Source organism: Scleropages formosus, chromosome 6 (assembly GCF_900964775.1).
Source record: "Scleropages formosus chromosome 6, fSclFor1.1, whole genome shotgun sequence".
Taxonomy (NCBI): Eukaryota; Metazoa; Chordata; class Actinopteri; order Osteoglossiformes; family Osteoglossidae; genus Scleropages; species Scleropages formosus.
This window is the reverse complement of record NC_041811.1, coordinates 18,015,085-18,029,097: the sequence shown is the minus strand read 5'-3', so window position 1 is coordinate 18,029,097 and position 14,013 is coordinate 18,015,085. Positions and strand designations below refer to the sequence as shown.

Genomic DNA, 14,013 nt, shown 5'->3' with positions numbered 1-14,013 from the left:
TTATGATTACAGTACTGCAGTAGTTAGTTACTTATAGTATTTATAGTCAATCATTAGTAGCTTAGCCTTAGTTTTGTTAACTAGTAGTATGAGATGCAAATGTTTATTTACACACTGGCGTGTCATGTTACAAATCAAATGTTACAGATTTTCAATTATACTAACATTTTAAAATTAATTTATAATAAGGTAACGCCTTTGGCAAACAAAACAGAAATTACTTACTGAGAGTCAGTTAATATTATTTGATCATAAAGTGTAGCACTGAGAAAGTATCAAAAGCAAACTACTAAAATACAGAAGTGCATCGCTGGTAGCTGGAGGTGGTGAACACCGAGGAGAAGGCAACAAAATCTTTTTATCTTGTAAACAACAAAAAAACAAATGACCGCGTAAAACGTTGAAATTACGTTTCCCCGCCGTGTCGTATTTTGCAGTATTCTGATGATTTTTTTTTTTTTAAAGAATGTTGGATTGGAGGTTATTTCTTTTACTTCAGCAACACTGCAGTTTGAATGAGCCAAGTCCCACCCAGCTATGGACACCGCGGAGTTCAGAGCTCACGGTATAGAGATAACAAACATGGCGTCGCTTCACCCAAACAAGTTGCCGTGGAAACAAGGTTCGTGACACAACCGCTAATTCCGATTTCCGCTTACCGAGGCAGACTCCGTGGTACATTTCAGCGGCTGACCAATAGCAGACGTCGCAGATTATTTTATCCAATCGCGTTTCATCGAGTGGATGACGCGTCTGTCGGTTTGAAACTGTCAGGACAACAGAAAGTTCCTTTCGCTGAAGCGGTGATTAACGAGTGGGCTGGAAATAAGAGGTACCATCGGCCTCAGATGAATATTTGTTTTAATGTAGTGCAAAAAGATTTCTTTAAGAATTTGTTTCTCTTTAAAAGCTTCTAATAGCTGTGCTAACAGCCGCTGAGCAACTCACTCAGCTAAATTTCTGGCCTAGCTGCTAGGCTAGCCATGAGCATCCATACTACTGACGGGGGAAGCTAGTTGGGAATTTAACTATTTTAATTGAAAATAATATCACTCATCTCATGTTATGATAGTAGTTATTATTGGTAATAATTTATTAGTAAGCCTGGTTGTTGGAAGTGGAAGGGAGCGCTTAATACTTAGCTCTTGCTTGGAGGTGAGGTTCACTCTCCTCAGATGAAGATCATCACTTGAAGAGCATGTATCCATAAATATGATGAAGTGGGGAACAGTTAGCTCTCAAAGATGAAGTAGTAAGTGTTTTAAGGTGTGTTTGACACTGTCCACCCAGATGTCTACAGATGAAGACGAGGCCAGTGGTCCAGCCCTGCAGAAGGACTCTGATCGCTGCAGTTCGATGTCCTCTGAATTACAGGTCCTTTCATTTACTATAGTAAATCAATGTGCTGAATCATGAATGCCTGCCTTCTCAGAGATGTTACCATTTCATGTAATAACTGGGTATAGTCCAGTTGAGGCTCTGCAGACACAACAGACCCTTATATAGCGGTGGAAAGTGTGAAAAGCTTCATAAATTTTGCTATTATTGTAAAAAAGCTTTTTATTTTACCTTTACACCCCAAGGTCACAGGTTCAAATCCCACCTTCAGCTGTAGTATCCTCGATACTTACCCCTAAAATGCACCAGTAAAATTACCCAGCTGTATAAATAGATTACCTACAATTTACTTACCCAGCATGGTAAGTTGCTTTGTGTACAAGCATCAGCTAAATGAATAAATGTAGACAACTGACTTGATTCACTGAAATTAAGAAGTTACCATAGATACATAGGTAATACTTTGATTCCCGGGGAGCAATTCAGTTGCACGCAGCAGCCGATACAGAGACTTATACGCTACTGAAACACGCAGAACAAGGACTCGCGACAAGGTGCACAGATAATACAAAAATGCACCGTGTGTTGCCACAGGGTGCTTGCGTTTCCTCCTACAGCTTTGCGTTTTCTTTCCATAATCTGAAAGACGTGTGTTTCGTGTGAATTGGTCTCGCTGAATTTGTGAGTGCAAAAGTGTGTGCGATGGCCTTCTGGTAGGCTTACATCCTGTCCAGGGTGTATCCTGTCTACTGCACTGTGTTTTCAGATCGGCTTAGGACCCCCACAACCCTAAACTGGAAAAAAAGTTTAAAAAAAACAGATGGATTGGTGGGCCGTGCTTGCAGCTGAAATGCAGCAAATATTCTGTCTTTTTATTTTATTTAAGAAAAATATGTTAAAATTAGATGCTCTTACTCGGTTTCCTCTATTGGAAAATCTGTTGAAACAAGTTAATGCTGTATTCTTTAAAATCTACAACATCCTGAAAGTATTTTTCCTATTATTATTCTTGAGTAATTAAACAAAAATTCAATGTAGCCTACAAACTTTTCTCTAGGAAGCTTTAACTTTGATTTTTGTTCACTGTTTACATTCGGATGCCTCTCTTCTATCCCTTGTAATGGCTTGACAGAATGAGTATGAAGAGCTGCTCCGATATGCTGTGGTAACCCCCAAATTCAATGGCCATGCTTCGCAACAGCCACACCCCACGCTGGAGCTGTCAGCCAGTGCTCGTCTTTCAGTGTTAACAAGCAATGGTGGCCCGCAGGACTCTGCAGGTAAGCTACCATCCTCACGGGACGTACTCTGAAAGCATTGAAGAAAATGACTTTGAGAAATTTTCCCTCCATGGCTGTATTACATAAACAACAAGGTGCCCTCATATACCTTACTTTGTCATTTGTGTCAGTTTTCATTATGATCTGGAAGTTTTTGTGCTGCTGGTGTGAGATATCCTGTAGAGGTAGAATACATTTAATGATGTAATTAAAGATTTAGAACTAATTCCGAAGCACTGCTTTTTATCTTTCCTGCATGACCTTTTGGAGAGTTTGGAACGGTTCATTTTCCATCTTCACAGAAGTCAGACAATTTTTTTTCTTCTCTAATGAGCCATTCAATTTACCTGGACAAGTGCACCATTAAAATAATATACATGACAGTTCAAGCAGTGAGTTAAATGGTTGTTTTTTTTCCTCATAGCACTGTTTTAAAACCTACATACTCGTCAGCGAATTCCCAGTTGTCATTTAATTTTTTCTTTTTTCCATGTACGCACTATTAAGGCAGCTCAGTAAGAAGGGTCTTGGCTTGTCTGATCTAATTTGCAATAGTGGACAGTGGTTTTAGTTTTTTGTTTTGGTCTAGTATAGTGAATATTCCTTCAGGCAAATGTCACAGCCTTTTTCTTCTCTTTCCTTGTTCCAAGATCGATTTTACGTGACCTGCTGGTGCAGATACAGGGCAGCTTCTAAGCACAATTAGCTTGAGAAGTTCTTTGCAGAAGACTCTGTGATTTATAACTGATTGGTAACGATCTGCTGGAACCTGGCCAATATGGGTTTTTGACCTTGAGGGTGGTTTTTATTTATTATTATTTTTTTTTAAACTTTGTAATTTCATCCCCGATGCATAACTAAAGCCATTTGGAGATGAGACGGCCATTCTGTCTCTTAAATGTTCCCAGACTGCTCTCTCTCTCTGCATCCCAGGGTCAGTGCCTGAACAGGAACACCGCAGGCTTTCTGGCAGCGAGCTGACGTCAGCGAGAGCCACGCCGCTTGAGACCGGCCCTGGGGAACACTCAGGAAGGACTGAAGGTAACTTCAGGACGTACTCCATGTGCTGGGTGCTGTTCCAGAAAGGTTTTTTTTTTTTTTTTTTTTTTTCTTCTTATTTTGTAGAAGGGTAAAATGTGTATTTGACAGGTTGTTTGCTGAGTCGTGATGTTTTTGAAAGCCTTTTTTCCCCGTATTTCAAATATGGTTGAGGACAGGAGTGATATATATATTTCTTGTCCCTCTGAGACCAAAATGTGCAAGCATGCAACCTTTTTAAATGATGAATTATGCTGGAATACACTTATGCATACTTTTTTGTGCTGTTCAAGGTTGTACTGATGACAAGGCATGGTGTTTGGGTGTGGGAAAAATATCATTGCTTAATGACCCTTACAAACAAACTTGAGGGTTGCATTGCTGAAATTAGTATGAGTATGTAGTCTTCGGAAATGTGATCAGTCTAAATTTTCTTTAAACAGCTGACTGCCTCAGTATTAAGGGAGAGGGCTAAATTGAACAAATTATTTCTTTAATTGAACCAATCAGGCACTTAAGTGCTTGGTTAGAATGGAGAAATTGCAGGCCACCAGGACCTCTAGTCAAGGCCTCCTTTCTGAGTATGAGGGTAAGCCGAAAAGTATCTGCAGTAATGTTTTATACATTTTATTTATTAGTATGTTTTTTAATAAATACATTGGTGATATTTTTTGAATTACAGTTGCCTGTTAGCAGGTTTATTAGTTGAAATATAGAAAGAATTTAGAATTCGTTTTTTCTTTTTTGCCTTCAGTCTGTTGAAGTATGTCAGTAATGCCAGACAATGTTATTTGTAACTTAAAGGTGTTCATGTTGTATTTTTGCGTTTGATAGTAAATGTGCATCCTCAAGCGACTGCAAGCATGTGTTTTGTTGATGTGCGGTTGCAGTTGAGCAGGCGCTCCTCAGGAACTCCGCCGAGTTTGTAATTGAGCCCGAGGGAGGTTGCACTGCACAGGAGAGCTTCAGGCACAGCAGACCTGACTCCCCAGTAATCGCGGTCACCAATATGTTTGTATCTGAAGAGAAAATGAGCCGGATGGAGAACATACTCGACACCTGGAGCAACAACCTGAAGGCAAGTGACTGCCTTTTTAAGGACACGTTCACAAACTTAAGCTGTTCAGCAACAAACGTGTGATGTGGGAACAAACACTGATCCCGTAATCTCTCCTTTGTTGAAGCTGCTATTTTTTAGCGATTAAGGAAATTCACTGTGGGTGTTTTGCTTTCAGCTGAAATAGAATTAATGTCAGTATTTCAGGGGTGCACCACTCCCATCCTCAGTCATCACGTTATTTTTCAGATGGTATTTGAGGTCTAGGTTAGACATTAACTTAAACATGCAGGATTGTAAGTCTCAGTGACCATAGTTATGTGCTCCTGAAATAAATATTGCATCCAAAAGACTGACTTCCTTAAGTTTTGCTACTTACTATGTATCCAAATCATGAATAAATGAATTGTATAAGCTGCATGAGCATAGGGTGTGAGAGCCAAAATGCCAGAGGGGACAGAAACAACATTCGCAACGGATTCTCCTTCAGGTAAATGTGATGACAGAGCTCAGGAAGTGGAAGCTGAGTTTCACTGAACAGCACCGACAGGAGATGAAAAAAGAGCGTCAGCAACACGCCGCCCACACAGCAGCCCTTGCTGCCCAGATGGATGGCCTGAAGGAGCTGTTGAACACCTATGAGACTTCCAACCAGAGGAAGGATGAGGTATCGCCAGCCACACAATGCGATTTCAACATTTCAGTAAGAAAACCCAATTTGATGACGTGGAGTGGACAGTCGCACACAGTGTTTGCCTGTGTATGAGTGAGTGAGGGAACAAGCTTGGGTTTGTGGGTGAGATGGAGAGGGACTGAAACTGGTGAGAACTGAGGTGTTTTATGACCTCCCTTAGGTGATCAGTAACCTGACCCATGTTATAGAGAGACAAAGAGAGAGGCTTGAGCTGATGAGGACATTCACCCAGTGGAGAATGCAACACCTTGAGGTCAAAGAGGAGGTAGGGGGTTTAAATCCCATCTGCATTCGGAGAGTCGATCAGAACGATCCCACTGCTCTATGGCTCTTTCAGTCTCCTCCTACACTTCTTTTAAAGCACCCTTTTGTATGCTTGTTTGCTTTCAATATTGAGTATATGTGGTCTTAAGAATGTATATGCTTAAAAATGGTGAGGGTCTGTCAAGGAAGTGCTATCTAAAAGGAATTTGTCATCCTGTCTTTTCTGCATTACTCCATTAAACCCTAATGACAGTAATCTAACAACATTATGGTTTATGCAAATGCATGCTACAGTCTTGAACACGACTTATGGTATCTAAGTATATATGTGCATATTAAATGCTCATTAGACTTACTTTGCAGTCTTATTTCTCTTTGTACTTGCAAAATGTTTTTTTTCTCAATAATATATTTGATAGTTTTATGTTCACTCTTACCGTTATTAACACTCATATTTGAACGTGGTGTTCCGATGCCCTGTTGATGGTCTGTCCTGTTTTCTCACTTTGGTAGGCACACGGGTCCAGGATAGCAGAGCAGCATTATCGGCTGTATCTGAAACGAAAGGCATGGCGGGCTTGGCACTCAATCATTGAGACCAAGTGGCGCGAGAGGGTAGAGCGGGCTTGCCGTGCACGGGCCGAGGAAGTCTGCGTGCAGCTCTCTGCAGACTATGAAGCCAAAATTGCCCAGGTGAGCAGGATGACACAGGCACATAGAAAGCACACAGTATTTAAATGTTAAAATAAGAAAGAGATTTAAAAAAAAAAAAAAACTTTGTACCACTTTTTTTGTGCTTGGTGCATATTAATGTTTTCCACACAAGCCAGTGGGGAAACATTTGCACTCTGGCTGAATTGTGAGAGGATGTTTGTGAGTTTCTATGACTGCAGAATGCTAGGCAGGCAGAGAATCAGAGGAATATAGCAGTGTAACACACACACACTTGTGTTCTCCCCCCCCCTTTCCTCATGAAGTCTTAAAGCTCCTATTCATTATTTATTTACCAGGTTTTGATCCTCCTGGCCATATTCTTTGAAAATGTTTTCCCTACTCCAATGTTAATTACTTAATATTTATTCAACTAGAAATGGGTGGGTGAAGTAGTAAATCAGGGAGCCAAAAATTAGTGTTGTTCTGCAGTTATAAATAACAGTTGAAATGATAAATTTAATTTCAAAATTAATTTTTTCTTGTGCAAGAAGTGCTAAGAGTTCATTTAAGTGCAGCTGGTAGCATGGTGGTTAGAGCTGTTGCCTTGGGATCCAGAGGCTGCAGGTTCAAACCTCACCTCCAACTGTAGTACCAAGCATGGTACTTACCTTAAATTGTGCCAGTAAAATTACCCAGCTGTTTAAATGGGTAAATAATTGGAAGTAACTTAACACTGTAAGTTGCCTTGGAAAAAAAAAAGTCAGCTGAATGTAATGTAATTTCTGTTGTATTGTTCTCTGAAATATGTCACTTTGGAGAAAAGTGTCTGCTCAATGAATAAATATAGAAACTGCATACATTACCCCCCAGGGTATTGCTGGGGTGATGAACATCTGGGGAGTGACTGTCTGTCTTGCTTTTGTCTGGTTGTTTGCCAGCTACACATTTTGGCTGTCTTCCCAGCATGTAGAGGCCTTGGATAAGGCCAGAGCGGAGATCCAGCGACTGCACACAGAGAGGGAGCGCTTCGAGGAGTCCATGAAGAAGGCATTCATGCGTGGCGTGTGCGCACTCAACATGGAAGCCATGAACATGTTCCATGTGGGAGAATCCAGGATGGAGCAAGGTCAGTACCAACTGCTTCACCGCCTCTCACGGCAAATGTGCTTCTATGGATTCGGCAGTTAGTCATTTATGCTGTAAAAAGACAGCCACACAAGTGTGATATATATATATATATATATATATATATATATATATATATATTTTTTTTTTTTTAATACTTTCAGATATGATGATCAACTATGCACTGCTCCTAAATTATCAGTGCAGGTGTGAATGTTCTTTACTCTGCTCAATTCTTGGTGATCACCTAATGGTGTTTTATTGGAATAAGGTAGTGAGTTTATTTTGACATGTCCCTGTCTCTATACCCTCTTCCCCAGCTCAGGAGATTTAGCCGTGCTACTTAAATGCCCTGGATGTTTCTGTGAAAGACAAGGAGCAAGTCAATTACTCACTTTATCTGTCCAGATTACTGACATAGACGTCACTTAGCCTGGGAACAGCCGAAAAAAGTCTGAGCCAGGAAACAGCCATCACTTACTCCAGTGTCCATCTGACCAGTTAACTTTGAAGAACTGTTAAATATAAACTAACAACCAATCAATTTCCTTTATTCTGTGGTACTAGGTGGAGATTTTTTTATGTTTCTCAACCTCCCAGCCCTTTCTAGAAGTGAAAAGCACAGCAACAACTTTCTGATAGCAAGTTACTGAAAGCTATACCCAGTAAGCAGGTGTTTATGGTGTAGCAGATTATTATTCCTCAGCAGAAGAGGCCAATCTGAGGTCCAGTGCCACAGGGGGTGGTTGTTTGGTTGAACATGCAGAGAATAGTGTTGTCACAATTTCCCAGCATGGCAATGGAAGAGACTCTTGTGGATCACAAATCTCCCTGGGATGCCCATCGGGTGCCTCCTCACTGTGTAGGTAATGACAAATCAGCTGGGGAGGTGGACAGGAATGCAGACTGCATAGGTGATTTTTGTCCACCCCCAATCCCCCCACCAGAAGGTTGAGGTGCTCTTGTATGGCAGACAACGGAATATCATTCCATGCAGCAATGATGTGTTGTTCCACTCCATTTGTTAAATGGGGTTGGACAGAAAGAGGGGATGACATTGTGTGTGAAAATGTCTTTTATATTGGTAGATGTTTTCTCCCTTGTATACTTTTAGTCCTCCCAGCATACTTAAGATGTCTCAGGTTCATGTTCCAGACCTTGTACTGTCAATTTCATATACATAATTTTCTGCTATTTGGACTTATTATGCTACTTGCTTTTTAATTTGCTGAGGCACACCACGTTTACGTTTATTTAGCAGAAACTTTTCTCCAAAGCGACCTCCAGTGAACTCTATGTAGTGTTACCAGCCCACACACCTTAGTCACCAAGGTGACTTACACTGCTAGATACACTACTTACAATGGGTCGCTCATCCATAGATCACATACAGTACTTTCAGGATGTAAAAATGAGCTGTTCTAAAAGTTTAGATTAGATGTGAATTTCTGTATCTTACAGAGTAAACGTGACTATTTGTCATTTCCTGTCATGAGTGGATGTGTTCTTATTCACTTGATATGTGTTTTTGTTGAGACTCCTCACTACTGCCTCTGCTACAGATTTCGCACCGCCTCGTGACGAGTCCGGTTGCAGCACCTCTGTCCGCTTCCAGCCACAGCCCACCACCTCCGGTTTTAGCCCAGTCCACTTTCAGAGCGACTCACCCCCCACCCACAGTGACTTGGTGAGTGGTCTACGATCACCATCTGTACACCAGGCCTGTACAAGTGGGCCTTCTACAAGGGTTCACTTTTGTCCTTTATTCTTATTACGTGCATTTGCTGTTGGATTATAAACGTGAATTACACTCCTGTGTCTGTGTAGTCGCAGGTGACCCCTCAGCCTAGTGCCGGTGCTGGTCTCACTAGAGTAACAGAGGGCTTCCCCTCCACCACTACAATCAATACCACACTTCCACCAGGCGCCTCTGCAACAACTCACACATTGGTAATATAACGTCATTGCTTGTGCTCCTGGAATCATAGGCATTGTACTTAATGTATTTTTTTCTTATTATATAGTGTTGAATTATTTAACTTCTTAATTTTATACATAAGAGAGCGATTGTGTTGTGTGTCGTCGTTCCCCCCCCCCCCCCTTCTTCCCCTGAACATAGTTTCCCTTCTTTAGCCTAGTGCACGTGTTGTAACGTCTGGCCAGCAGAAAGCCATGAAGACCATTACAGCTCGAATAACTGGGCGTTCAGACCTTGGGGCCAAGACAGGTCGTGTGTCTGGTGGGAACCTCCAGGTAATGAGTGTGGTTCCACCCATGAGCTCAGTGATTGTGGAGCGTCACCATCCTGTTACAAAGGTAGGTAACTGTCATGATTGTACATCTATTTTGCATACATGGAACAGAATGAAGTCATCCCTCTCGTAACAGATTTAATGCATTCCATGAAATCACCATCAATTTGCCATTGTGAAGAGGTCAAATTAACATTGTTTTTTTTCCCTGAGAAACAATTGGGAACTCTCTTGCTCTCTATCCATCTATCTGTCTGTCTATCTATCCTTTCACTTTTTTTTTCCCCTTTTTCTTTTCATGCGATTCCTTCCTTCGTTATAAATACCCACTTGTCCCTTGCAGGGTCACAGTGGTCCAGAGTCTTCCCTACAAGCATAGGGTGTGACACCAGGTACACAGTATACTTTAGCTCAAACCTTTTTGTGGCGTAAAGTTTCCACAAACATTCCCTGTCATGGACACTGTGCTATTAAAGGCGCCATATAGTATTACTAGCGAATTTCTGACACTAGATGGTCTTCATTTGGTCACAAAATGGTTTTATTTATGCTAGTGTAAGGATACATTTATTCACTTAGCAGATACTTTTTGTCCAAAGTGACTTACAACAGATACTATGTAGTGTTACTAGCCCACACCTCATTCACCAAGGTGACTACACTACTAGATACACTACTTACAAGGGGTCACTCATGCATCAGTGAAACACACTCACTCTGTGACACTCACTCACACTATAGGGGAACCTGAACAGCATGTCTTTGGACTGTGGGAGGAAACCAGAGCACCCAGAGGAAACCCACACAGGGAGAACATGCAAACTCCACACAGACTGAGCGGGATCGAACCCACGTTCTCTCACACCACCCAGGCACTGTGAGACAGCAGCGCTACTCGCTGTGCCACCATGCCACCCTGGGTATTCATCTTATGAAAGCAGTACACACTAGGGTAAAGATATGATTGTGGCTGCAAGTGCATTGTTGTAGTAACAAAGTTCTTTAGCCTTTATTTGAACCTTCCCTAGCCACGGGCGATCCCAGGATTTTTTTTTAAATGGAGTGGTACAAGTGGGGCACGTGAAGTCTGCCGAAGTTACGTTACCTAAGCTAACTAACTGGCTATGTAATATCGTAATGGGACTCTTGGGAGCTTTTCAAGCCCTTATACCCACAAGGGTCATCTTTACAAGGGCAATCGCGGCTTCAGTAGCCTTCCACCATCGGTAGGCTACATCATTCACTACTGTTATCTGGAGTTCACCTATGCATATTATTGCAGCAGAGAACAACACCCAAGTCTACATATTTCAAAATATATAACTGACTGTGTTTATACCATGAACAGGGACATGGTCTGTGGTCAACTCGTGTCTCTCCTCTTATTTGAAAAGTGTGATTTCGAATTGCAAATCAAGCGGTGACTGACAACGCTCTGATCTGATGGTGTTGAGCATTGTTAGACTGGCAGTACTGCAGCCCAGTGGTGTTTGGGAGACACCGGAGGGGGGCAATTGTATTTTGGGGCGGGAGGGTGCCACCCCGTGCCACCCCGGTAAGGCACACCCCTGCCTGACAGTAGGAGGGTGCACAAGAGAGAGCAAGTCCCTGCCAGAGAGAATCCACCTCTTAGACCTTCTTCATGTCAAGCATCTCACCGTTATCCTTCCCCAGTTGCTGTTTCTGTAAATACCATGAATAAAAACACAAGTTTCACATGTAATTTGGTTCTCTCCTTAGTCTTGCTTCCTGGAGGGGGGGGAAAAAAAAAAAAAACTGCCTTGTCATAATGGTTTAAGTAACTTAATTACCTTGTGTAGTTTCTTTCTATAAGGACTCAGGTTTGGAAAAAAGGCATTTACTGAGTTTTTCCAGTGAAAGTTACCTTGCTATCTAATAATAAGGGTAAATTGTTGTAAGTAGCTTAACACAGCAAGTTTCCTTGAAGCATCTCCTAAATTTAATGAATAATAATAGGTTCCTTGTTTCAGTTGTGGTTCTAGATATATGTTAATAAATGGTACTATTTGGTTGAGACTTACTCATGGTGGTCAGGTGTTCTCCCATGTTGCCTTTTGCTTAGTATGCTTAAGTTTCTGTATAGAATTAATGCATCTCTTCTGCATTTTTCCTAAATAACTCCATCTTTGTTTATTCCATGTTTATTTTGTTGTTGTGTTGAAAGACTTCTGTGACTGATAACAGGAGTTGGGATTGGTCATCACTTATGCAGGGTTGTACACATGCTTTTGTGGTTGAACTGTGTTTTGCAACCTTGTCAAGGACAAGTCTAGAAACAATAATCGTGTAATGGACAAAATATAGTTTTACTGAATTATAAGCCCATTGTATGGAAAAAAGGGGTATAAATTGTCACAAGCCATTGTAGTGGTTTGTCATTGTGTGGCACCCCATAATGTGAGGGATGAGTTTTTAATTGACACAACACATTTCATTTCAGCAATGTGTGTGTGTGTGTGTGTGTGTGTGTGTGTGTGTGTGTGTGTGTGTGTGTCATTAATAAACTGATTTTGTTTCGCTCCCCCCTCCCTTGACTTTTTTTGCATTAGCTCACTGTGAGCCAGGCATTGGCAGCAAAATTTCCCCGGTCATCACAGCCCCCTGCAGATCCCTCCAGTATCCGTAGCTCCTCTCAGAACACCAAGACCATCATGTCTTCCCAGATACACTCCATCAAGCTGGTTGAGTGACCCTGCTACAAAAATCAGTGTGCACTCCATTTTTACCCAGCCAAGAAATGTGTTCCTCCTTTTCTGCGCACAAGATGGCAAGATGAAAGATCATCAGCATCCATAAACTGTCCAGTATGAAGGATGTGTTTTTTGGTATCTCTAGTACTTTGAATATTTACGTTTGTAATAGTTGAAAAATACTATTGTAATTTAGACTGCTTGTGTGTGTGTGTGTGCGCGCGCGCATTTTTTTTTTTTTTTTTTTTTTTTTTTTTTAAACCAACAATTTATATCAGGTTCTCAGATTGTGAACTCAGGGTCCATTTTCTTATTTCTTGTATAAAACATAATGTATCCAAAGATTTCATTTTTAAAACATTTTAAATAAATTTTATTGAAGTTTTTTTTAAAACCATATTGTTCAGTCTTTAGTGTTGCACAGTTGACTTTCCTACAAATTCATGTCTCCATCTATTTTACAAGATTTTTTCTGAAAGTGGGCCAGTTCAGACACTATATAATCATTTCAACACAGCTGTAACAATGTACCAGCATTGTCTTACAGCATGAAAGATACTAATTTTACAATTTATTTTTTCCTGGTAAAGAGAACTTTGGCACTGAGATACAAAAACACTGAACTAAGAATCAAAAATATCTGAAGCAATGCAGATTAAATATTGAGTACAGGACAAACCTCCATTATTTTGCATTATTGTTCCTGGATGAAGGAGAAGGTTTGTCATATGTAGTATGTTACATAGAATCTTACATACTATGATTAACGTTATTATACCACAGTCATCTTCCAGTACACACCAATTCAAGTTATGAGAATTTGACTTTGAGGGGTTTCATTTAATACCACTGCTTCAAGTAAATGAGGCATTTCTTTGTATTTTTGGGGACTGAAGGTTTGGCAGCTGAGTAGTTGAAGACATTTACATTTATTCATTTGCGGACCCTTTTCTCCAAGGTGACATACTCTGATAAACTGGTACTGAGCTGAAAGTTGAATTCAAGGTGACTTGCAGCGTTAGATACATTACATTTAAGTTCCTATAGTCATTAGCACATTTATATAGCATAGCAATAAGGGTGGCACACTCAAATCTATATTTACTAGTATGTTTTATTAATGTTTGTATACCATTGTATCAATGTACCATGTACCAGAAAGTTTATGTGGTAGCAGGTTTTTGGCTTTGGACACTGCTGGCAGCAGAGCAGTTTAAAAAGCATACGTTCACACACTCTCCGAAACTGCTTGTCCCAAGGGGGGTCGCGGCAAACCGGAGCCTAACCCGGCAACACAGGGCGCAGGGCTGGAGGAGGAGGGGACACACCCCGGACAGGACGCCAGTCTGCTGCAAGGCACCCCAAGCGGGACTCAAACCCCAGACCCACCAGAGAGCAGGACCCGGCCAATCCCACCGCACCCCTCCACCCCCCTCACAAAAGAATCACTGATATTCAATTAAGATTCATTATGCTTTTAGTAGGGGGGGTGCAGTGGGTTGAACCACGGTCCTGCTCTCTGGTGGGTCTGAGGTTCGAGTCCTGCTTGGGGTGCCTTGTGATGGACTGGCGTCCCATCCAGGGTGTGTCCCCTCCCCCT

At 41.3% G+C, this 14,013-nt stretch overlaps 1 protein-coding gene across 1 annotated transcript; it reads left to right on the top strand.

Moving 5' to 3' along the window:
* The first annotated feature begins 753 nt into the window (after nt 1-753).
* poc5 (POC5 centriolar protein homolog (Chlamydomonas)) lies at nt 754-12,668 on the top strand. The gene is made up of 13 exons (XM_018736653.2): nt 754-832; nt 1,291-1,374; nt 2,471-2,618; nt 3,552-3,659; nt 4,547-4,734; nt 5,204-5,380; nt 5,568-5,672; nt 6,185-6,364; nt 7,289-7,451; nt 9,013-9,137; nt 9,278-9,400; nt 9,584-9,766; nt 12,273-12,668. The coding sequence occupies exons 2-13, from the start codon at nt 1,291-1,293 to the stop codon at nt 12,411-12,413; spliced, it is 1,725 nt and encodes a 574-aa protein (XP_018592169.1). The 5' UTR covers nt 754-832; the 3' UTR covers nt 12,414-12,668.
* The last annotated feature ends 1,345 nt before the right edge of the window (nt 12,669-14,013 follow it).

Excerpts from the sequence above, each read along its gene's own strand:
- poc5 (XM_018736653.2), top strand. The coding sequence starts at position 1,291 with ATGTCTACAGATGAAGACGAGGCCAGTGGTCCAGCCCTGCAGAAGGAC. Across the intron at positions 6,365-7,288 it reads ATGAAGCCAAAATTGCCCAG|CATGTAGAGGCCTTGGATAA; the intron begins GTGAGCAGGATG and ends CTGTCTTCCCAG. Across the intron at positions 9,138-9,277 it reads CCCCCACCCACAGTGACTTG|TCGCAGGTGACCCCTCAGCC; the intron begins GTGAGTGGTCTA and ends GTGTCTGTGTAG.